Source organism: Xenopus laevis, chromosome 8L (assembly GCF_017654675.1).
Source record: "Xenopus laevis strain J_2021 chromosome 8L, Xenopus_laevis_v10.1, whole genome shotgun sequence".
Taxonomy (NCBI): Eukaryota; Metazoa; Chordata; class Amphibia; order Anura; family Pipidae; genus Xenopus; species Xenopus laevis.
In genome coordinates, this window is record NC_054385.1 from 126,098,865 (window position 1) to 126,124,924 (window position 26,060).

Here is a 26,060-nt window from a genome sequence, read left to right on the forward strand (position 1 = left end):
GGAGGAGCAGGCGAGAGTGGAGTTTGGGCAAACCTCTCCCACATGCACGGAAGCAACTGACAGAAGGTTCCGCCCCCTCCAGTGAAGCCGTGCACAGTGCTGCACAGTGAGAAAACCCGGTAGAAGAATTAGCAAGATGCGGCTGCCGGTGCCAGGAAGATCCGTCCACAAAAACAGCCGGCACGGTCCGCGGGACATCTCACTAGTATCCCGGGACAGCGGGACAAGCATAGAAAATCGGGACTGTCCCGCGTAATGTGGGACAGTTGGGAGGTATGCTCAATTTATTCAACTCAAATCTCACTAAATCTCAATTTATAACTACTTTTGAAAATGCCCACAAGATACTGACTGAAGCCCCCAACTTGGGAGAGCAAGGCATCATGGGTAGAATCAGCCCTGCACACTCCTCTAGACATATCTCCAGTTTCTGCAGTTTTCCGGGGCTGTAGGACTACAGACAGTGAATTTGTGTAGGATCTCAAAAGCACCCAAAGAATGAGGAAGCACAAGGGTAAAGTTTATCAGAAGGGAGAAGGGAGGGGGTGTCAGATAAGGAGCTCCGTTTCCCGCCATTACAGAGCAGAAGTAGCAGCTAAAGTTTAACTTAGTTTAAGTCCTGCTGCTTTCTGCTCTAAGCACAGATCCAAATATAGGTAAAGGGGAATCGCTGTATTTCCTGACAAAGCAAAGGAAAAAAGGGAACAAAAACAGATATGCGTAATATGGTGCAGTATTTTCTGCTATTTTTTGTATAAATGCACCTTTAACTGTGCGTGATTAAACGTATATAAAAGTGCAAACGATGTGTGACAAAATTAAAACACTTCGATTGTGCGACTGTGTGTCTATTTTATATATATATATACACCACTGTTATTTTATATATTAGTGTGAATAATAATATAAGTGACTAGAAAAATTTTTACCAGTGAAAAAATAAAAATAAAATAAAAATATAAAAAAATAAAAATAAAAATAAAAAATAAAAATAAAACAAACACCAAAAAATGTAAAAATATCCTTATCTCACAAACACCTCTTATAATTAATAATTAACAAATTAGTTCTAAAGACACCAAATGGTAGCAAGCATAGAGAGTTTTGGTTTAATTGCTTAATTAGTTTCTTTTAAATGAAATCTTCACCCAGTGCTGATCTGGTGGTATATTATACTCACAGACGTGAGTGAATCTGCGCTTTTGAGAGAACAAGCCGTGTCCTTCCAATAATCATCCGGCAACCTTCTAGCTGGGCAGAAAATAGAGCGGCATGTGCAGTATCGTTTAAAAAAGCTGTTTAATAAAAAATATAAAATACACTCACAAACGCCTCGTTTTAAAATCGCATATAAAATCTGTGAAGTCCGCTTTTCAAATGAAACCGTAGCGTCCTTTACTTTGCTCTGCGAAGCGTAGCGTCCTTTACTTTGCTCTTTGAGATGCGCAGAGCAAAGTAAAGGACGCTACGGTTTCATTTGAAAAGCGGACTTCACAGATTTTATATGCGATTTTAAAACGAGGCGTTTGTGAGTGTATTTTATATTTTTTATTAAACAGCTTTTTTTAAACGATACTGCACATGCCGCTCTATTTTCTGCCCAGCTAGAAGGTTGCCGGATGATTATTGGAAGGACACGGCTTGTTCTCTCAAAAGCGCAGATTCACTCACGTCTGTGAGTATAATATACCACCAGATCAGCACTGGGTGAAGATTTCATTTAAAAGAAACTAATTAAGCAATTAAACCAAAACTCTCTATGCTTGCTACCATTTGGTGTCTTTAGAACTAATTTGTTAATTATTAATTATAAGAGGTGTTTGTGAGATAAGGATATTTTTACATTTTTTTGGTGTTTGTTTTATTTTTATTTTTTATTTTTATTTTTATTTTTTTATATTTTTATTTTATTTTTATTTTTTCACTGGTAAAAAATTTTTTCTAGTCACTTATATTATTATTCACACTAATATATAAAATAACAGTGGTGTATATATATATATAAAATAGACACACAGTCGCACAATCGAAGTGTTTTAATTTTGTCACACATCGTTTGCACTTTTATATACGTTTAATCACGCACAGTTAAAGGTGCATTTATACAAAAAATAGCAGAAAATACTGCACCATATTACGCATATCTGTTTTTGTTCCCTTTTTTCCTTTGCTTTGTCAGGAAATACAGCGATTCCCCTTTACCTATATTTGAATTTCCTACGGGCCTGGGAGAGCCCTTGATAAGGACTCGCTGTAACTTGGAACTTCACTGCCCAAAAGACTCAAAAACTTTTGTTGTGGACTAAGCACAGATCCAACAGGGAAGTACAACATCAGTAAGGTTTATCAGCCTGGAGGAGCAAGAAGTGTCAAATGTCAGATAAGGAGCTCAGTTTCCCGGTATTAGCAGAAGTAGCAGCTAAAGTTTAAAGGACCAGTAACATAAAAAAAATTTAAAAAATTCGTTAGTATACATGAAAAAATAAACACCAAGTCAAATAAAACTTTAAAATAGCAAAGCCTTTATTAAGAAATAACTTACCGAAACTCCACTTCCTGTCCTCTACAGAAAAGGCGACACGGCGACCATCCATTGTGCGGCGCTGGATTTCTCCTCCCTGGCTCTGTCTCATGTTGTATTGACAGCATGTGAAGCGGCTGATGCATCAGGGAGCGTGGTTTCCATGTGTGCGGATTGCTGGCTCATCAGCGTGTCTGTAGAGTCCCTGCAGGAGGGGAGCTGTTCACAGTGGAGCTGGGCCTCATCGTGGATGTTTGCAGTTGCAGGCAGCAGGCCGATCTGAGTTCCCAGTCACTGGCACGTAGCCACTCTTGTCATGCGCTGCTTTCCGTGCTAGAGAGCGCTTCTCACCAACCCGAATTCCCCCAGCACCACCTACAGTATCTTAGCTACTCGCACCGGCACAAGTCTTCTCACAACGGAGGCGCAAGGAGGAGAAATCCAGCGCCGCACAATGGATGGTCGCCCTGTCGCCTTTTCTGTAGAGAACAGGAAGTGGAGTTTCGGTAAGTTATTTCTTAATAAAGGCTTTGCTATTTTAAAGTTTTATTTGACTTGGTGTTTATTTTTTCATGTATACTAACGAATTTTGTAAAAAAAAATGTTGATGTTACTGGTCCTTTAACCATAATGCTGCTGCTTTCTGCTCTTCATATAAACAATTAGTGTACTATTGACAAGCAAAAGTATTGAGTTACTTTACCCTTCACATACATTTTCCTGATTTTTATATTTAACCCTAAATCCCAGCAGTGTCTTTATTTATTTTATTATTTATTTCTTTTATTAGGCACATTTTTATTTTGGGGTTGACTTTAAGCTAAAGGGGGCTCATTTATTAACACTGGGGAAATGTGCACCTGGGCAGTAGTCCATAGCAACCAATCGGTGACCGGCTTTTTACAGGCAGCTGCAGGTTGAACTTTGAAAGCAAACATTTCATTGGTTATTGTCCAGGTGCAGATTTGCCCAGTGTTTATGAATGAGCCCCAAGAACTGCACATTCTTAGTAGGTTTTAGCGTTTCGGTAATTTCATCGTTTATGAGATTTTTAGTAGTAGCCCACACAATCTGAATAGAACAATGTGTTTCAAACAATCCTAATAAGTCCTGGTGTGACATGAGTTGTACAGAGCCCGTCTATCGCAGAGTATACTCTATGAGTATACATGAGATTTGGCAGTTTGGCTCAGCCCACACACAGAAAACAAAGGGGTCCTGTTTCAAGATGGCAGCGCCTATGAAGCACTTTTTTACATGTAGGATATTTTCTAATCCGTTTCAGATATAGATAAAAACAGCTGACTAAAGGGTTAAACCAAGGAGGGAAAAGATATATATTACCTATCTCTCAAGGTGACAGGTCCTCTTTAAAGTCTCTTGGTTCCCACTGATTGGTTACTAGGCACAGGGCCGTTATCAGGGGGGCACTGGGGGTACAGCTGTAACAAGTTGCTTAGAATTGGCCATTCTTTAACATACTGAAATTTAACCTAAAGTAACCTAAAGTAACTTTTTAGTGTGGGGTGGGCGGGATCTGGGTTGGGCGGGGCCAGGGGGCCCAGAAAATTTTGCTGTACAGGGCTCCGTGATTTCTGATGGCGGCCCTGACCAGGCAGTAACCAATCAGTGACTTGAGTGGGGGGCCACATCATCTGAGCTGAATGCTGAAAATCAATTGCAAACTCACTGAACAGTTATGTCCCATGTGGCCCCCCTTCAAGTAGCTGAGTTAAAGAGCTGAAAAGCAGGAAGTAGTGTTCTGTTATGTTAGACATCCAGTCACTCCAACCTTTACATTACATTTTTGGCTAAATAACTATATTAGATACTTTGTTTATTTTGCACAGCCTATTTATTTACACAGTTTTTATTGTACACTGAACTGTTCCTTTAAGTGCCTGCCCCAGCTTAGTTGCCATTCTTTGGGCTCTCTCTAATTCAGCAATGTCCTCTTTGAGCAGTGGAGCCCAAAACTCTTCAGGCATATTTTAGATGGGGCCTTAGCGGTTCTTTGTAAGTCCTGCAGCTGCTGAAATTGCTTGCTACAGCCAAGTTTATTACCAATTATTCTTTCTCTGCCAGTTTTTTTTTTATCTCACTTGTTAACACTGAGGGGCATATTTATTAAGGTTTGAGTTGTGTTGTATGTCCATGAAAATTAAAGTTTTTTTTTTTCAGATATTTTTTTTTTCGGGTTACAAAAGGAACTCAATTTTTTCAAGATTTATTATACCCTGACCCTTGAAATAGTTTGAATCCAAAAATACACTATCATCTAAAACCTGTTGAGGACCCTTAAACCTGTTGAGGACCACTTGATGACGTTAACAGCCTCTATGATGTTCGAGGTTTTTTTCAGGGTTTTTTTGCCTGAAAGCTCGATCAATTCAAGCGATTTCAAGTTTGTTTTTTTTTTCACTGAAAACTCAGAATCAATTTGAGTTTTCGGATCTTAAACTCCGAACTCGCTGAGGTAGATAAAAAAGCTAAAATTCAATCTTTGATAAATAACCCCCTGAATGTTGCTCCTTTCATTCTAGCTCAATCTTTCATTTAGAAAGTAGGATTCTTTAGTTAATATCTTGAAATTCTTTGTTCTTCAATGTAAACATCAGACGGTGTGGTGTTTCTTTTTACAACCATGGGCAGCTACAAATGATACATAATTATAACAAACAAGGGAAAGTTGTGCTCACCACTAATTTTTAAAACCATTAGGCGGGGGTGCAATGAGGCTGTGACCACAAAATACATATAGACAAATACAAGAGTCCTCTGCACTCAACCCATTATCAATATATTTAAGACAGAGACATTTTGTGCTACTGCTACTGAAAAATGCCTTACCCTTTAAACAAAACAGGGATTGTTTGTCCATATATTGCAATATATTTAAGCTTTTGACGTAGTTGTTCAGCTTAAATATATTGCAATATATGGACAAACAATCCCTGTTTTGTTTAAAGGGTAAGGCATTTTTTAGTAGCAGTAGCACAAAATGTCTCTGTCTTAAATATATTGATAATGGGTTGAGTGCAGAGGACTCTTGTATTTGTCTAAATGATACATAATGAGACCATTTTATTTATTTAAGGGATTATTCTATCTGGAAACCTGTTATCCAAAAAAAAAAAAATGGAATTACAGAAAGGCCGTCTCCCATAAACTCCATTTTATCCCAATAATCCATTTTTTTTCTCCCTGTAATAATAAAACAGAAGCTTGAACTTGATCCCAACTAAGATATTATTAATCCTTATTGAAGGCAAAACCAGCCTATTGGGTTTATTTAATGTTTACATGATTTTCTAGTAGACTTAAAGGAGAACCAAACCTGTAATAGAAAAAACCCTCCCTCCCCTCCAGCCTACATCGCCCCCCCCCCCCGGACAAATGCCCCTAATTGCCCCTTGGTGCAGATTCAGACCACGGGAGTTCACGGCAACCATCTTCTTTCTTCGTCTTCTTTGGAAGTTTTGGCACATGTGCAGTTGGAGATTTCCGGTCCTGAACCACTGCGCATGGTTTGACTTTCTGCACATGCGCAGTGGTTCGGGACCAGAAATTTCCTCCAACTGCACATGCACCAAAAATGCAATAAAGATTCAGAAGAAAAACGAAGAAAGAAGATGGCACCCGTGAACTCCCATGGCCAGAATCTGCAGGAGGGGTAAGTAAAAAATTAAGGGCATTTGCCCGGGGGGGTAGGTAGGCTGGGGGGGAGGAGGGAGGATGTTCTACCCAGGGGAGGGTTTTTTCTATTACAGGTTTGGTTCTCCTTTAAGGACTGAAGGTCCACATTACAGAAAGATCCATTATTCAGGATACTCCAGGTCCCGAGCATTCTGGATAACAAGTCCCATACCTGTAGTTTGTTTTTGTTTTTTCATTTTAATTTTTTTATTAACATTTTAAACAAACATGAAAAGGAACAGGTACATAAAGGAAGAAGGTTACAAAAACAGGTTAACAAAAGTTAAAAATAAAAGCAATTGGCAGTTCCCAAACCTCATTCCAATGGTTCCCACCAATTGCTACACACAAGAAATCGAACAGCTTAGATCATTCTCTATAGTGTACAGGAGCCTTCTGTACTAGGTGACCAGTTCAAATCTGAGGGAAGGAAAAGCCTGTAGCTTTAAAAAGAAACCATTAAACTCACGTACCCCTGAAATCTTTAGCATTGTTTATCAACTGTCCTTCAAGGGCAAGGTCAGAAGTGTTTGTTGAGTCACCTGTGTCCCAGAAGAGTAAGACCTGTGCTGGGGAACTTATTATGTCCCGACCTAATACCTGTCCACACATTTGTAATATACAGGTACGGTAACCGTTATCTGGAAACCAGTTATCCAGAAAGCTCCGAATTACAGAAGGCCTGTCTCCCATAGACTCCATTAGAATCAAATAATCAAAATTTTTCAAAATGATTTCCTTTTTCTGTGTAATAATAAAACAGTCGCTTGTACTTGATCCCAACTAAGATATAATTAATCCTTAATGGAAGCAAAACCAGCCTATTGGCTTTATTTTATGTTTACATGATTTTCTAGTAGACAAAAGGTACGAAGTTCCAAATTACAGAAAGATCAGTTATCCGGAAAATCCCAGGTCCGGAGCATTCTGGATAACAGGTCCCAAACCTGTACCTTATTTCAATTATGAGAAACAGTGCCAAAAAGCTGAAAATTTTTTATTGCTAGCTTGCGGAAATATCTGTTCCAGTTTGTGGCGCTTATGGTACCATCTGGTGAGAATGTTATCATTTAATTCTTGTCCTCTATAGCATCATATCTTGTCGTTTTTGACAATTTTGCCAATCTTTATCTTTACCAATGTCGTTATTTTTGGTTCATTCATTTTAAACATTTTCCTCACTATTTGTTTTAGTCCATCTTTTATTTATCTTCTAACTCCAGTCAGCAAATCAATCAAAATAATGAAAAAAAAAAATTTAATCTGTGGGACCCTAGCAGCCAAATCCTTATACCTCCCTCTCTTCACTTTCTGTATCATCAATGGAAATTTTAAGTTACTAATTTATCATTTTTATCTTTCTAACATCTGTTGATGACTATGCTTGCAGCTTTAGCTTTCCTTTAGATGACACCATCTTGGCCACTTCATTCTTTATAATCTCGGATTTATTAAAACTTGTGTGTCTTCTGCAAATGGAAAATAATACCAGCAAACACAATCTTCAATTTTATTTTTTGATAAGTGCTTTTCTAACCGTGAAAGACTGATTTGGGGGGTTGAATAGGTAGAATATAGAGGAGGTGAAGGTTTCTGTTCGTATCCAGCCTTCGAAAGTGAGGCGCTTAATGGAACAGTAACACCAAAAAATGAAAGTGTTTTAAAGTATCATGTACTGTTGCCCTGCACTGGTAAAACTGATGTGTTTGCTTCAGAAATTAGTTTATATTTAATATAAACAAGCTGCTGGGTAGCAATGGGGGAAATTGAAAAAAGACTATATGGCACAGGTTAAATAGTGGATAACGGATAACACCATTATGTTCTACAGAGCTTATCTGCTATTTGCTGTGTAACCTGAGCCTTTTCTCCTTTGAATGGCTGCCCCCATTGCTACACAGCAGCTTGTTTATATAAACTATAGTAGTACTTATCTGTTATCTACTTTGTATCCTGTGCTTGAATGGCTGCCCCCATGGCTACACAGCAGCTTGATTATATAAACTATAGTAGTACTTATCTGTTATCTCCTGTGTATCCTGTGCTTGAATGGCTGCCCCCATGGCTAAACAACAGCTTGTTTATATAAACTATAGTAGTACTTATCTGTTATCTACTGTGTATCCTGTGCTTGAATGGCTGCCCCTATTGCTACACAACAGCTTGTTTATATAAACTATAGTAGTACTTATCTGTTTTCTACTGTGTATCCTGTGCTTGAATGGCTGCCCCCATGGCTACACAGCAGCTTGTTTATATAAACTATAGTAGTACTTATCTGTTATCTACTGTGTATCCTGTGCTTGAATGGCTGCCCCCATGGCTACATAGCAGCTTATTTATATAAACTATAGTAGTGTTTCTGAAGCAAACACAGCCGTTTTACAAGTGCAGCGCAACACTGCATTATATTGTATTACTTTAAAACACATTTTTTTTCATGTTACTGTGCCTTTAACACCATGGTTTTGGTTTTCAGGAAAAAAATGGTTGGAAAGCAATGGTTAGCACCTCTATCCTCTAAAGAATCAGGACCATGTGAAAGCCATATGTCCGTGGCAATAGTCAGGAAAAAAATTGATTATATCCATCCAGGGTGATATTTACACTTAGTGATATATTTGTTTTTGTCTCCATTGCAGATTAAGTGGTTTGTTGGTAAATTATGGCATCCGTCATGTGCAACATTATGATTCTCTTCTTCATTCTCTCATCACTATATGAAGAATGCCTGTCAGGTAAGTGCATTTTATACACAGAATGTCTAAGTTAGTAGTGGATGTTGACTTATCATCAAGACTCTAAGGGGCAAATTCACTATGCGCTGAAAATGCGCTAGCGATGGCTTCGCCGCACTTCGCCAGGCGTAGTTTCGCCAGGGCTGCTCAAATTCACTAAAATCCGAAGTTGCGCCCAGGGAGGCGAAAGGTAGCGAAGTTGCAAATTCGTTAAACTAAGCGAAGTTACGCTATCGATGCCTAATTTGCATAAAATAAAGTTGTTATTTTGCCCTATACATGAGCCCACTGTAAAGTTTAGGTGCCATATGTTAAGAAATGTAGGAGGGAAGGAGGGTACCCCCAAAAAAATTTATGACCTTTTTCAGCCTATCACCCTTAAAAAAGTAAGACGCCAGCGTTTTTTGGGACTTAGGACTTGCTTCACAAAAAGTTGACATTTTTTCTATCTACTCTATTGCACTTAGTCTGGTCTGAGGTGGCGAAGGCAAGTCTGGCGCAAGAGGTAACGTTCAGTAAAATGCGCAAGTTAGTGAATTAGCGTAGTTACGTCCCTTCGCCATAGTGCAACTTCTCCTGGCGTAAGGGTGCGAAGTAGAGCTAGAGTCTATCTCCTTCACTAGCGAATTTATGCCAACTCCCATTAGTAAATCGGCGAAGAGGCAAAATGGCGTCACGCTGACGAATTTTCGCTAGCATTAGCCACTTCACCCTTTAGTAAATTTGACCCTAAAACTGTAATATCATACAAACTGCACTTCTCATCTAAATGAATCTGGAACAGCCATTTGCCCATTTTACATTCTGCTTTGTAATAATCAAGTGAAATTAAATCGTGGCTCGATGCCAGTCCATATGGTATGCAAAGTCGAATTTCAGTAGGTTCAGTGTTGGGGGTATATGTGAGGTCCAGTAGTTCAATATAACTTTTCTGCTCGTTGCTGAAACAATACCCGCCAGTTTTCTATTTGCCTTCAAGATTTTGCCACATCTCTAAATATCGCCCGTGTGGGTGTAGGTGATATATGGATTAATAAACTGGTTTTACAATAATGAGAGATTTAATTCCAAAACCTTTGTATAAGTGGGCAGGTCCACAAGCAATGAGGTGTTAATTTTTAAAACTGTCGTAGAGTTTGAGGAGTAATGGCAAGATGACTGTATTTATAATTGTGGCCATCATGTTATAAGAACTCCGCCTATTAATTATGGGCAAAAGGAAAGATGATTATAAAGTAACCAGCCTGCTGTTGATCTGGGGGTGGGTTTTACTGATTGGGGGCAGAGAAAGAAGATTATATATATATATATATATATATATATATATATATATATATATATATATATATATATATATATATATATAATGGATGCTGAAAAGTCAGGTTTCATTTTTCTCTGTGTTTATTTTCTTTGCCATCCGCTGTATTCTCAAAAGTCCTTGCCAACACCAAAGCTGAAGGCCTCAAGCTTTCATATCCTACTTCTTCATTTCACACTCATAAAGTGGCAGATGCCATAGTAATTTCAGTCTTTCAGTCTTTGTTTGTTCAGGTTTGGCTGCATCATTTGTGGAGGATTTGGTGCAGCGTTTTACTACATTTTACTTTTGCTTCCACAATATCTGAACAACTTTTTTTTTTTTTAAATTCACTTGTAATCTAATTTCTTGTATTTTTGTTTTACAGTCAGATTTAAGGTCTTGTCTATAAGCTCAGTATCTGTGACACTTGGTGTAGACGTCGTGATACCTTGTTGTCTGACTCCTGAGATGGACGCCACAGGCATGGAAATTCGTTGGTTTAAAACAAGATTCCAGCCGTATGTTCATCTTTATCATAATGGGAAAGAGGACTACTCAGTCCAGAGGCCGGAGTTTATGAAGAGAACAGAACTGTTAAAAGAGAACATCACTAGAGGAGTTTTCCCTTTGATGATCCATAACGTCACAGCTCAGGATTCTGGGGAATATCATTGTTTTGTTGAATCCAGTGACCATCACGGCAGAGCAAAAGTACAGCTACAGGTTACTGGTAAGTAAGTAGAGTTTTATCTGAATTCCTATATTTTCTGATATATTGGTCAAATGACATATGTTAAATATCATTTGCATATCTAGACAACATTGTCCAAGCAGAGCAACAATAGACACGTTTATTACCATTACATTGGCCCAGATTATCTACCTATCTCTGATCATGGATATACAAACAAGAAGAACTGGACCGGGCCAAGGTCAAGGTTGCCAGCTTCACTGACCATCTCTGCATTTCATTCTGACAGTTACGGTCCCTTGGTTTCCACTGATTGGTTACCAGGCAGTAACCAATCAGTGACTTGATGGGGGGGCACGTGGGTCATAACGGTTTGCTTTTGAATCTGAGCTGAATGCTAAGGATCAATTGCAAACTCACGGAAAGGTTTTGTCCCATGTGGGCCCCCTTCTCAGAGTTAGAGAGCTGAACAGCAGAAACGGAACTGTTTCTTTAAGGTCTATGGCAAGCCTGGAGTTTAGACTACCATTATAAAAGAATCGGCAGCTGTCAAAACCTCTCCTCCTACCAAAACCATGAGATATGCTGAGTGTGAAGGTCACAGAGCAGTAACATGTGAACCTCTGCTCAAAAATGTTTGCTTGCCTGCTTATCAAAGGTGAAATCAAATAATTTGGTTCGATCTCAATTAAATATTGCTACTTTCCTATGGGTTTTGGATAAACTTAGACCAGCTGGGATTCAAACAAATCGGCACATCAGACACTGAGCTTTTGAAATAATTCTTAAGTTGCTTTACTGTGAAATTATATGGGGACCTTGTGCAAATGCAAGCAAATTTTTCAAGGTGGAGAAAATCCAAAACAGTTAAAAACAAAATCCTGGATTTTTTGTGCACATGAGAAAATATGAATGCTTTTTTTTTTTAAGTATGTGTGCTGTTGTTCCCCTGTGTTAAAGGGGTGGTTCACCACTAAGTTAACTTTTAGTATGTTATAGAATAGTCAATTCTAAGCAACTTTTCAATTGGTTTTCATTCATTTTTTTCGACTCTTTCCAGCTTTCAAATAGGGATCACTGACCCATCTAAAAACAAATGCTCAGTAAGGCTACACATTTATTGTTATTGCTACTTTTTATTCCTCATCTTTCTATTCAGTCCCTCTCCTATTCATATTCCAGTCTCCTATTCAAATCAATGCATGGTTGCTAGGGGAATGCAAACTGGAGAACTGCTAAATAACTCAAAAATTACAAATAATAAAAAGTGAAAACCAATTGCAATTTGTCTCAGAATATCACTCTCTACATCATACTGAAAGTTAATTTAAAGGTGAACAACCTCTTTAAAGGCAAGGGCTACAAGCCTTTGTGTGTGATATAAGAAAATACAATTTCTTGTGTCCAGCCAATTCACTTGTCATCTAAACAAGCCAGCGACTGCTTGGTTCCCAAGTCCTATAAACAGGGCCGCCATCAGGGGGGCACAGGGGGTATTGCTGTACCAGGCATAAAGGGGGGCCCGGCTGTGCTGCACTTTCCGAAATAGCCGGGCCCCCCTTCACAGCTCCAAAATCATGCCAAAGCCGCGAAAAGTCCCAAAGCCACAAAAGGAGTTGAAGTTTTTTTATTTTATTAAACCTCTGGCCACCAATGTATTATTGTAGTACTCTATAGGCCCCTGCCACCATTGTTTTTTTTAAAAAAATATTCTCTGCGGCCCCAATATTTCTTTTTAACTTGTAACGGGAGCTCTGATCACCACAGTTTTTTGTTTTGTTTTTTTATAAGGGGGCCCTCAGCATCAATGGCTTTTTGTGTTTTACCATTTTGATGTCTGTGTAGTCTTTTAACTGTGGGGTGGACGGGGCCCAGAAATTTTTGTTATACGGGTCCCCATGATTTCTAATGGCAGCTCTGCCTACAAGTCACAGCTTGATAATTATGACTCCAGTGAGACTCTCAGCAACTACGCACATCAGTCGGCATGGAAATCCATTGAGACCAGACTGGGAATTAATCGCCAAAGAAGTTCAAATGCACTGGGGGTGCCAAGGGATTCCTTGGGGATGAAGGTAACAAATTAAAATGGCAGTACAGTGCTCTAGAAGTAGCACTGGCTCATTGTATACAAAAGGGAACAAAGTACCCTTTTTTTAATTTAGGGATGGGGGATGGCATTAGATTGGTACCCCCAAGTGCATTTAACATTCCTTGTTCTTTAAGTTCTAATAAAAACAATATTTCTGCACCCGAAACAGCTTCATCTAGGTGGGTAGAACTGAACTCCTTTCTTTGACCAACTGCCTCTATCCCAGTTTAGAAGATAGGGAAGGGGATCTTTTAAGTAAAAGGTGGCACACTGAATCCCCCCGAATCCTCAGGGGGCAGCTCCTAAATATCTGACCCCAGTCATGTAGTTGCAATGGGTGGAGGAAAGAGGGTCAGGTATATGACCCTTAATTAAAAGGCACAGTACAGCTGCACCACTAATTAGATTTCTCTGTTTTTTAGCTGTTGGAGGTCTCCCGATCATTTCCTCAATAACTGACAACACTCTGTATTGTGAGTCCCGTGGCTGGTTTCCTGCACCATACGTGACATGGACAGATCATGAGGGAAACAAAATAAACTCATCAATAGTAAAAGTGCTCAAAGATGAGAATCATTTGTATCACATCAGCAGTGTTATCCAGCTGTCAAATACTTCAAATATCACTTGTACGGTCTCCAATTCTCTAAATCAGAGCAAACATGACTCCTGGCAGTTCATAGGTGAGTCACTATCCTCTGATTTTAGTGTGTGTAATTTTCCTCCATAGAATTCTGTTGACTGCCTGTGCTGTAAAGAAATCCTCCCTATGCTGATTGTGAGACCTTATTTATTAGTGGATATAATTACCATGATCAGTGGCAGGTTAATGAGATGTGAGGCCCATAGGCTACACTTTCCACAGGCCCCAATTCTAGGCTACTCGCCCTCCCAAAATTTTAATCACTTCTTGGTTCCTGCAATCAGTTGCACTTGGGAAAATTGGCAGGGTGTTTTTCAACTAAGCAACTTTGAGAATTCTCGAGCAAGGTGAGTGATAGAAAAGTTTCTATTTAAATGAAATCTGAAGTGGCCATTGTTTCGAAAGCATCTCAGCAGGTTGGAGCTTCCAAATGTTTTAACTTCTCTCTTTTTTTATTTTCCAAAAAAAAGGATACATAGCAAGATATCAGATACAATTATACAGAAACTGCAGCAAAATGTTCTTTTACAGAGTATAGTGACATACAAGTTACATTTGCATGGTAATGTGTATAGAAAGTCATCTGAAGCGAAATGTAGTAAAAGAGAGAAAGAGAGACAAACTGTACCAAGGCAAAGAAAGCAATAAACATTAACAAAAAAAAAAAAAATTATATATAAATATATACGTATGTCCTCATTATCCAAGTATCAATAAAGGTGAAACGTGAGTTATGCCATACGGGATATGTACGGGTAAATCAAATTAGGCGAGTAATAAGGGGAACGAAGGAGATTGTTTAAATTCAGACCATGGCTGCCAACGTTCCATATGAACTTCTCTCTTATCCTCAATAAGCGAGGTCAAATATAACATTTCCTCCATGTAATTCAGTCGGGATACATATTGTGGTATAGAAAGTGTTGGAGATATCCAATTTAATGCTATTACCCATCTAGCAGCAGCCCACAATTGGAGTAATAGATAATTTGCGTCCCTGGACAATCCCGGGTAAGGATAGTTTAACAAACAGTATTGTGGACAACATTTCAAAGAGACCTTTAGCATTAAGGAAGCCATGTTCACTATTGTTTGCCAGAAGTTCGTTACTATCGGACAGGTCCACCAGGCATGTTTATAATCGCTAAGCGTGCCACAACCTCTAAAACATAGTGGAGAGATATTAGTGTGCATTAAGCTTTTACGGTGTGGAGTAATATACCATCTAGATAGCACTTTATAAGATATTTCTCGAGTTACAATATTAGTTGAAATTTTATGGGTGGAAGTGAGTGCTCTAGACCAATTTTCTAAAGTCCAGGAAAGATTAAAGTCTCTCTCCCATGCTGTCATATATGAGGTAAAAGTTAGTGGTTGTGCGTCTATTAGCGATGAGTATATCTGGGAAATATTCCCCCTAGTAAATTGAGGATTTCTGCAACAGCTTTCATACCAAGACCCCTGAAGAGTAGGTTTGCAGTTTATCTGAGAGAAGTAAAAGTGAGAAAGTTGAGAGTATCTTAGAAATTCTCTTGGGGGTGCTTCCAAATGTTTTAATCAAAATAAATAAATGATTAATAGTGAATAATTAATAAATAAATAAAAAATGACTTGCAATTGTCACCTTGACCTTTCATAAGCCTACAACAGAGAGAGGATAGAAGCTGTAGTTCGTGTGAAAGAAAGTGATTCATTATTTCTTTATTAATAGGGAAACAAAAAATGTAATTAAAACAATAGGCAGAATGCTCTTCATCATAGAGAATGGTGTATAGAAGTGTAAATATGCAACTTCTTTAAAGGGATTGTTCACCTTTGAGTTAGTATGATGTAGAGACTGATATTCTCAGGCAATTTGCAACTTTCCCTACTATTTCTTAAGGTCCAAATTACCCTAGCAACCAGTGTCGGACTGGCCCACCGGGATACCAGGAAAAGTCCCGGGGGGCCCAGGTGTCAGTGGCCCCTCATGCTGCTAAACATTTGGCCTATTTCATGGCCATTCCCTATTTCTATGAGAACAAAGTGGCTAAATAGGTGGAATAATAGATTATAGTATGTAAAGAAAAGAGACTAGGAGAATAGAGGTTGAGCGAGGAAAGGAAAAAAATTGTACTGAGAGTGGGCCCCTGGTGTAAGGTCTTTTGGTGGACCCCTGGTGTCCCAATTCGACACTGCTAGCAACCATGCATCGATATGAATAAGAGACTGGAATGTGTATAGGAGAGGCCCTGAATAGAAAGATGAGTAATAAAAACAACTAGTTAGAAATGTGTAGCCTTACAGAGCATTTGTTTTAGGTGGGGTCAGTGACCCCCATTTGAAAGCTGTAAAGAGACAATGAAAAAGGGCAAATGATTAAAAGACTATAAAATATAAATAATGAAAACCAGTTGAAAAGTGGCTTAGAATTAGCCATTCTATAACATACTAAAAGTTATCTTATAGTTAAACCACCCCTTTAAATAGGCAGCTTTCTCAAAATACAAGGAACGCTCTCATCTTCTTTCTCATTTCATCTCACATGTGTGAAAGTTACACGTGTAATGTTATCTGTATTTTTTAACTCTTTAGGGTTTGCATGTTGGGTCAAGCCTAAGATTAAAGTATGTAGATTCCAGAGATCATTATTCTATAGGTCTGTCTGTGTTAGCATAGTTTGTATATTTTATCAGAGACGTGTGCTATTCCCATTGTATATTCTGCTAGTTATTATCAGGCCTGGCTCCTGATTGGCTTCAGCAATACTCTTGTGAATTAATCATCATTGTACATATTCTTTAATTAAATTATTCAAAATGACTTTTATAATTGGTCATTTGTTAATTGAAACATTTTAATCGATTTTTGGATACCCCAGTTACATAATTGTGTCTGAAATATTTTTTCCCCTTCTATAGGAAGAAGACTTCCAAAAACATCCAGGGATACTCGCAGCCATTTTCATATAATCTCTTCCAGCATTATATTGATTTTATCTGGGTGTGTTTTCCTTCTTTTGATGTGTTTTGGTAAGTCGATTATTTTAAACTTAAAAAATGTATTCATGTGTAGAAACTGTAATTACCCAGGTCTGAATTTCTTTACCAGCCAGACCTAGTTACACATTCAGTAGGTGAACCTACTCTCTGCCTCTGTAAACAGGAATTTGGCAATATTTCAGTGTGTGAAGCTTCCTTATCTTGTTTTAAACAAAACAAAATCCTACTTGGAAGAGTATCCCCCAAATGATTTAACCTTGCCTTTGTGTACCTACCCCTAGTTTTGGCCCTGAAAAATAGCATTTTCTCTTTTGGGATGGGAAGTTTCTGAAACATAATTAAAATAAGTAGGGATGCACCGAATCCAGGATTTGTTTCGGGGGTTCTGCCTTTTTTACCAGGATTCGGCCGAATCCTTCTGCCCGGCCAAACCAAATCCGAATTTGCATATGCAAATTAGGGACGGGGAGGGAAATTTCATGACTTTTTGTCACAAAACAAGGAAGTAAAAGATGTTTTCTCCTTCCCACCATGGAGGATTCGGGGGTTCAGCCGAATCCAAAATAGTGGATTCGGTGCATCCATAAAAATAAGAGGCTTTTTTTGCAGAGAGCCTAGAACAGTCAGCAGCTGCACCTAGATACCTTTGTAAGAATTCAAGATGAGCAAAGAAACAATAGTAACTATTTGAGATAAGCAAAGAAACTGTTGTAACAATTTAAGATAAGCAAAGAAACCAGTGTAACAATTTAAGATAAGGAAAGAAACAAGTGTAACAATTTAAGATAAGATGTTTTGGGAGAACTGAGACTCACAGCTTAAAGGGCAATTCAGCTTCATTAGCTGTGATAACATATAAAACATTGCACTAAAACTCACAGAAATGTGTTCAAACTTTCATAACCTGCCAAATTTTGTAACATGGTCATGGTAATTAGGGGGTGTGGCCACAAAATAGGCATGGGCAAACAATTTCCAGCTTGATGGAACGCGCCACAAATTGTTGTCCCTCTTTTTGGTTTTCAAATGTTGAGGGGTATTTCTATGGTTTCCCACTGGCCATTTACATTAATGCTGGCGGGAAGGGACCATTTAATGAGACCTACTGAGCACAGAACTGTTCTATAAATGGTTCATATTGCAAACTGGTATTTGTCATTGTTTTGCAGCTACAACTTTCCTCCAAAAAAGTAGTAGTAGAGTAGTAAATTCATATTAATCATGGCAGATAATTTGCTAAAGGCTTAAAACAAACTGCACAGACACACTAACAATAAAAAGGCATCTAACTATCACGTTTACATATGGCTTTGTGTTTTTTCTTTTCCATTAGGTGCTTCAGAACTTCACATTGAAAAACTTCAAAATGAAAAAAGTAAGTGGTTCAATTATTTCTTCAGAATAAAGAAGGGCATTTGCAACTAGATCAGATTTAGGACACATTAACCTGCCTCACTTCACTGGCAAATTATTTGAGTTTATAAAGGAACATTCTAAAGTGTTACCGTGTTAAGCACTGCACAGGAGCTCGCCATCTTTTTATTAGAAGAGATAGTGAGTGGGCTCTGATTGGCTGTTGAGAAGCTAAGCTTAGGGCTCGTCACTAATTATCCAGCAGAAAATGAGCTTCCCTGGCTGTAATATAAGCTGATGCTACAGGTTTGCTGATTATTAAATTCTGATGCTAATTGCACTGGTTTCTGTGCTGCCATGTAGTAATTATCTGTATTAATTACTAATCAGCCTTATATTGTGACATTTCTATTCTATGTGTACTGTATATTGTGAGTGGCTCCCTAAGCTCAGTAAGTGACAGCATAGAGCCTATGAGTAAGTGCCCCAATAGGCACGAAACGCATTAGGTCTCATGTCCTAATACATTTTTCTACTTTTTATATATTTGTTTCTTTATTATTGGAGATCCTCACATCCTTTTCTGGATACAGTGTTTTTAATTTCCCAGCTGCCCCTGGTCATGTGACTTGTGCCTGCACTTTAGGAGAGAAATGCTTTCTGGCAGGCTGCTGTTTTTCCTTCTCAATGTAACTGAATGTGTCTCAGTGGGACATGGGTTTTTACTATTGAGTGTTGTTCTTAGATCTACCAGGCAGCTGTTATCTTGTGGTAGGGAGCTGTTATCTGGTTACCTTCCCATTGTTCTTTTGTTTGGCTGCTGGGGGGGAAAAGGGAGAGGGTGATATCACTCCAACTTGCAGTACAGCAGTAAAGAGTAATTGAAGTTTATCAGAGCACAGGTCACATGACTGGGGGCAGCTGGGAAATTGACAATATGTCTAGCCCCATGTCAGATTTAAAAATTGAATATAAAAAAATCTGTTTGCTCTTTTGAGAAATGGATTTCAGTACAGAATTCTGCTGGAGCAGCACTATTAACTGATTCATTTTGAAAAATGTTTTCTCCCCCCAAACAATGTAGGTCTCTATAAAATATATTGCATAAAAAAGCTCATATGTAAAACCCTGCTTCATGTAAATAAACCATTTTCATAATAATATACTTTTCTAGTAGTATGTGCCATTGGGTAATCCTAAATAGAAAATTGCCATCTGTTGCCTAAATATTCATTTTGATGGTATAGTTTTCCTTTAAATCTGTTATCAACATAGTATTTATTCACAATATAATATGTCTTAGAAAAATAGCACTGAGACACGTGTGTGTGTGTGTGTGTGTGTATGTGTATATATATATATATATATATATATATATATATATATATATATATATATATATATATATATATATATATATATATATATATGTGTACAGTAGAACGTGAATTTTACATCCCCTGATTTATGTTTTTTTGTTTTGTGGTCCCACTTATACATTATGCATAATGCATTTCCTGGATTATAAATCTTTTTTTTTTTTTTTCATCATCTTTTTGTGTTCTGCTGAAAAACACAAAATGGGGGTTTTAATATATATCCATTCTGCATCATATTTGTTGTATCTAAATGACACACATTGGATTAGCAAAAAAAAAAAAAACTAAAATTGTTCACAATAATGAATAATATATATGGTGCTGGTTTTACTTTGGGCTAAAAATTTATATCTGCAAAAATGGCCCCTTTATTGGAGCTCCCTATAGATCTGTTACAGTTTAGTGTCCCAACTTCTTTTGGAAACAGGATTGTATTTATTAAATAGCAAATAATAAAAACAAATAGTATGTGGGCATCTCCCTACATATTTATCTGTTGTCTTTACTTGTAATTGTAACTTTGGTCTGTATTTTATTTCCTATTAGGAGAATTTAAGAAAAAAAATGGTAAGTAGTTGACATAAAAAAGTAGGAAAATTTCACTAAGGTCCACAACAGGTCAAAGGTGCATTTCCCCAGCTGACTAAGGAGCAATGGTGGGGACAAAAATTTAAATTAATTTGGCAAAATAAGTTTCTGTATACGTTTCAAATGAGGGATGGGCATGTCCTAACAGTCCCTGTCAGAAGCACAGTAGGAGTGGGACAGCCAATAGCAGCCCCAAAGTCACACAAGCAAAGATAGACTTCAGTTCCCTATAAGGTCAACCTAGCAGCTGATTGGTTTATGTCCTAGCATACAGTGAGCTGAGTGCCTCCGGCTCCCCTGCACAGCCTGGGAAGGGAGGCAGCAAGAAGTGGAACAGATGGGCGGGACTAGTAGGGTTTTTGCAGAAATTTTCAATATATCAACCCAAAACACTATTTTAAAAAAAAAAAAAAGCAAGTCAACCCCAAAACAAAAAATTGCATAATAAAAGAAAACCTAATGCTAAGCAAGTTTCCAATATATATTCATTAAAAATGTTCAGTGCTTTTAAAGTTATTTGTAAAAACAGTTGCTTTAGAAAGCAGCACTTGCTTAACTCCTGGTTGTTACTTTTTAAATAATGTTACAAAGGTATTTGTTCCTCAGCAGCAAAGACAGGTCTGTTAATCAGCTGCCTCGTCTTACATTGTATCACCAGTCTGAACCATCAGTGCAGAGAAAAGAAAGGGAGAAACACTGCTTTCAATAGCAATACATATACACATAACTTAATAACCCTTGAAAATGTGCAATGAATGTATTATGCAAAGTTGTTTAGAATTAGGTTTTCTTTCATTAGGCAAAAAAATTTTTTTGGTTTGACATTCCCTTTAATTCCTTCTATATTTAAAAGAATATAATACATTGGCACTTTGCTGGTTTTCACAAAATATATCTCCTTTAAGGTTGCTGGTAGTTATTAACTTTGTCTTGTGTTTTTTTTTCTCCATTAGAAGAACTTCAGAGTATATATGGTAAGCAAGTTACTTGTTAACCTTTACTTGTAACCTTCTTCCTTTCTTTAAAATGTTAATAAAAAAATTAGAATGAAAAAAAAAAAAAAAAACTACAGGTATGGGACCTGTTATCCAGAATGCTTGGGATCTGGTGTTTTCCGGACAACTGATCTTTCTGTAATTTGGATCTTTGTAGTTTGTCTACTAGAAAACCATGTAAACATGAAATAAACCCAATGGGCTGGTTTTGCTTCTAATAAGGATTAATTATATCTTAGTTGGGATCAAGTACAAGTTACTGTTTTATTATTACACAGAAAAAAAGGAAAACAAATTAAATTATATGGATAAAATGGAGTCTATAGGAGGTGCCTTCCTGTATTTCGGAGCTTTCTGGATAACTGTATCTATATCACTGCTCATGAAAAGAGCAGTTTAAGTAATGGCTACGAATGTTAGAGTGGAAATTGAAGGGTATTTGTAGCTAAGACTTGGTGCATTTGAACTATACATTTCCTAGAATGACTTGCTAACATTCCCAAAATAGTCTCATTCACACAACCTCCTTATAAATCATTTCTCCTCATCAACTCCTTTGTTGCTACTTTAATCAACAACATTTCTCTGCCTCATATGAACCAACCCCCTTCTGTACTACATTTCCAATCAGAGGTTGCTTTCAGTGTCCAACATGCAGCTGATAAAAAATCTCATCACTGATTGGTTGCTATTGGTTAATGCCCTGGAGCAAATTTGCCCACTGTTTCTAAATGAGCCCCATGACTTTAATTAGATATAGGGTTGACACCCGGCCGGTATTTTACCGGCCTAGCCGGTAAAATACCTGCCAAGGCCGGTATTACAAATTTACCGGCAATGTAGCTGTCGGTAAATTTGTAATACGATCAAAAGGAGCCCTCGGCCTGCCCCCAATCCCCTGCAACTTACCTTTTTTTTGCCTCTTCTAGCGTCCGCTGGTCTCTGTCGTGTGGCCCCGCCCCTTTGACGTCACACCCCACCCCTTTCAACGTCACGCCCCACCCATTTGAGGTACCGCCCCCTGCACCCGGTAAAAAAAATTATAAAAGGTGGCAACCCTAATTAGATATCATTTGATTTCTGTTTTGCTCATTTTAACCCTCCTCACTAAACCTTTTTAATCACTGTGCAGATTTAATCACAGATGAACTGTACCCACACAACTAAAGGGTTTCCCTATCTGGCCAATTGTGATCACAAGGCTTGGGTGCTGAGGGGTGTATCACACAATTATCAACACAAAGCTGAAAAAACAAAGAACCTTCTGATCTTTTGTTGCCCTCTTACACAATGTCTGATGTCTGATATCTCCTCTTTCTTCTCTCTGCAGAAAAACTCCAGACATCAGAATACAAGTCGTGTAAGTAACTGTTGAACCATTGCACTGCTGAGGTTTCTCTATAGCAGTGGTCCCCAACCAGTAGCTCGTGAGTAACATGTTGCTCACCAACCCCTTGGATGTTGCTCCCAGTGGCCTCAAAGCAGGAGCTTATTTTTGAATTCCAGGCTTGGAGGCAAGTTTTAGTTGTATAAAAACCAGGTGTACTGCCAAACAGAGTCTCCTGTAGGCTGCCAATCCACATAGGGGGTACCAAACAGCCAATCACAGCCCTTATTTGACATCCCCATGGACTTTCTCATGCTTGAGTTGCTCCCCAACTCTTTTTACATTTAAATGTGGCTCACGAGTAAAAAAGGTTGGGGACCCCTGCTCTATAGATTAAAACAGGTCCAACAACTGTTTATGGTTCTAGGAAATACAAGTAAGCTTCTATAGTAAGTGCCCAGACCGGTGCATTTTTTTTATCCTGAAGCACCATGTAATAAAATTTAGCAACTGAATACTCTTTCCTTTTCCTTTACATGTTATATACAAATAACCGCGTATATAATGTAGCAACTTTGCTATTAAACCATAACATTTTATAGACATTGAGTTACTCCATTTAATTTTCTTGTCTCCTATTTTGACTAAATAAGAACAGAGAAATAACAAAAACACAACAGGCAATGTAATAAGTATCACCCCTTGTATGTAAATGTCCACTATTATTTTAAGAATGGTGAGTTTGTACACTATGGTCTGCAGGGATATATTAGTAATCCACAGTCCAGATCCAGTGTACACGCTGGCAACTCACTACAGGGCTAAAGCACTGTCTATCCTACAGGGATTACTTCCCTTCCAATTAATGATGTGTGGGCCGGCCCAATATCCATGGGACCCGTGAGTCGGTTGGGTTCAGGCTGACCTCCCTGCACTCTGACTATGGGGTTCCCTATATGGGTAAATATTCTATAGGTGAAATCCCTAGCTTCCTAATCAGATCAGCAGGAACACTCTAAAGCCAAGTTCAGAAGCAAATCCTTCTTGCTGATTGGCCAGGCCGTGGCTCAAAACTGTCTCGCTACAGTGCAAGCAGCAGCCATGTCTGTGGTTGTCAGGCCCGGATTTGCGGCAAGGCCGCATAGGCCCGGGCCTAGGGCGGCGAAAAATAGGGGCGGCATGCCGCCCAGCCGCATTATGGGGACGCTCGCGTCCCCATTCAACTACACCAGCTGTGCCGGCGTTTTTTCGCCGGCGCGCTGGGAAGGCGGGCGCTAGGACCGCGCGGCCGCCTGGTCGGACGGCGCGGCCTAGGGGCGGCCGGGGAAGAAATCCGTCCCTGGTGGTTGTCACAGATTTAAAGTTACAGGGTTATGCATTTAGGGAAAGGGCAAATAACCCTTCCCTACAATGGTTATTGCAAAATGTATTTACTGTATATTTAGAGTAATTTCCCTTTCTATTGTCCTTGCAGTAGACGGGAGACTCGATGCAAAAGATGCTTCAGTCTGACCTGTGGAACTCCACTCTCTCAGTAGCAGATGTGAAGGCCCTCTGATGAATACTTTATGAGGACATTACCTGAAGATACTTCTTTGTAGCTCCCCATCTTCTTTTCTGCTGATTCACTGCACATGCTCTGTGCTGCTGTCACTTACTGAGCTTAGGGACCCACTCACAATATACAGTACACATAGAATAGAAATGTCACAATATAAGGCTGATTAGTAATTAATACACATAATTACTACATGGCAGCACAGAAACCAGTGCAATTAGCATCAGAATTTAATAATCAGCAAACCTGTAGCATTAGCTTTTATGACAGAGGGAACAGGCCTGGACTAGGATTCAGAATAGACCCTGTCATTTCAGATACACAAACAGTCCAGGACTGAGAGGGGACCTCATTTTCTGCTAATGTTTTGAATACTTGCTTAAATATTTAGTGTAAGTATTTACAAAATTATTTAAGCGGCACAAGTAACATAGTTGATCCATAGTGTGGTCAGTCCTACACTTATGTTCATTCCGTTAATAATTAAGAATTCTAATTTTGACTGCAGTCAATTTCGGGTCACATCGTGTAGGGGATCTTAGCATATAAAAATGCAGACAAAGACCTAAAATATCAAGCTGACACCATTCCGGAACCCCAAAAAGTTGATTAGTTGGTAGAATCCAGGAGTCCAAAAGTTTTTATAAAGTAATTCAAAAATCTTCATTTACATCTTGTATAAAAACTACTTCCTCTCATCCCTGGTCTGGCCAGTAGTGATGTATACGTTGGAATTTTCCCCCTCACCACCAAGGCTTAAAGGATCAGTAACATAAATTTAAAAAAAAAAAAATTGTTAGTATAGAACGAAAAAAAACCCACAAAGACAAATTAAGTTTTTAAATTGGTAAGTCTTTATTAAGAAATAACTTACCGAAACTCCCCTTGTGCTCCTCTTCAGAAACGGCGTTAGGGCGATAATCCATAATGTCTCCTCCCGGACTATCCACTATAAGGAAAGCAGGGAGAAGAAATTGAGCGCATGATGGATCGCCTTTTCTGAAGAGGAGCGCAAACAGAGTTTCGGTAAATTATTTCTTAATAAAGACTTAGCGATTTAAATGTTTAATTTGAACTTCTGTGTGTTTTTTTTTTTCTTTTTCGTTTAGCCCCTTCATGATGGCCATGTTTGATATTTTATAAATCTGCTCCATGTCCTGGGGCTATATTTTACTTTAAAGGAGTTGTTTACCTTGAACTAAACTGTTAACATGGTGTAGAGAGATATATTCCAAAACTATTTGCAATTTTCCATTATTTCTCGAGTTTTTCAAGTTTTGGATTTCAGCAGCTTTCTGGTTTCTAGGATGCAAATTACCATACTCTCATTGTTTTTACAATCTTGGGGTCAGTGACCCCCCCCCCATTTAAAAGTTAGAAAGAGTCTGATAACATACCTCCCAACATTTTCGAAATAGAAAGAGGGACAAAAATATTTGCAGCGCTCTGCGTGGCAATTTTTTGACCACACCCATTTTTGTGACCACACCCCTTATTACCATGTTCATCTTCTTAAATTTGGCAGGTTATGAAAGTTTGAACACATTTCTATGGTTTTTATATTATTACAGCTTTGCTTATGAAGGTGAATTGTCCTTTAAGCTGCAAGTCACAGAGTCCCTAAGAAATCTGCTTATCTTAAATTGTTACAAATGTATTAAAGTGCAGCTGCCACATATTCTGGGCTCTCTGCCAAGAGCCAATTAAGTTAGAAACTTTGTATCTTTTTCTGGCTGTTTAATGCTGGAGATCAAAGAGAAAGTCAGGATATTTCAGTAACAATATGGGACTACAGGTTGAGCTGTCAAAATTGGGACTATCCCAAGAAAAACGGGACAGTTGGGAGGTATGTGATAAAGAAGGCTAATAATTCAAAAACAATGAAGGCCATTCTGCAATATACTAAAAGTTAACTTAAGTGTGAAACGGCCTTTTAATTATTTTAGTATAAAATGTGCATGATAAAAAAATAAACTTATCTTTGTAAATATGTACGTATATTTGTATATACAGTATTTGCCATTTTAATATATATATATATATATATATATATATATATATATATATATATATATATATATATATATATATATATATATATATTTGTATATATTTGTCATTTTTATATGCATTGCAATCTGTGGAAAGGCAGTCTGAGCAGTGTCTCTTAATAAAATAATAATAATAATGTATTG

The 26,060-nt window shown here is 38.2% G+C and overlaps 1 protein-coding gene across 2 annotated transcripts; it reads left to right on the forward strand.

Annotated features, from left to right (window-relative positions):
* Positions 1 to 25,254, forward strand: LOC108699411 (butyrophilin-like protein 10). 2 transcript variants are annotated; one of them, XM_018231484.2, is made up of 10 exons: positions 1 to 273; positions 8,860 to 8,955; positions 10,644 to 10,988; positions 13,464 to 13,724; positions 16,585 to 16,695; positions 17,999 to 18,040; positions 19,944 to 19,964; positions 20,939 to 20,959; positions 22,311 to 22,340; positions 23,782 to 25,254. In XM_018231484.2, exons 2-10 carry the CDS (start codon positions 8,883 to 8,885, stop codon positions 23,817 to 23,819), a joined length of 942 nt encoding a protein of 313 aa, XP_018086973.2. In that variant the 5' UTR covers positions 1 to 273; positions 8,860 to 8,882; the 3' UTR covers positions 23,820 to 25,254. The 2 variants fall into 2 exon arrangements, with proteins under 2 accessions (XP_018086973.2, XP_018086972.2); XM_018231483.2 differs by lacking the exon at positions 1 to 273 and adding an exon at positions 2,584 to 3,027.
* Positions 25,255 to 26,060: the final 806 nt, after the last annotated feature.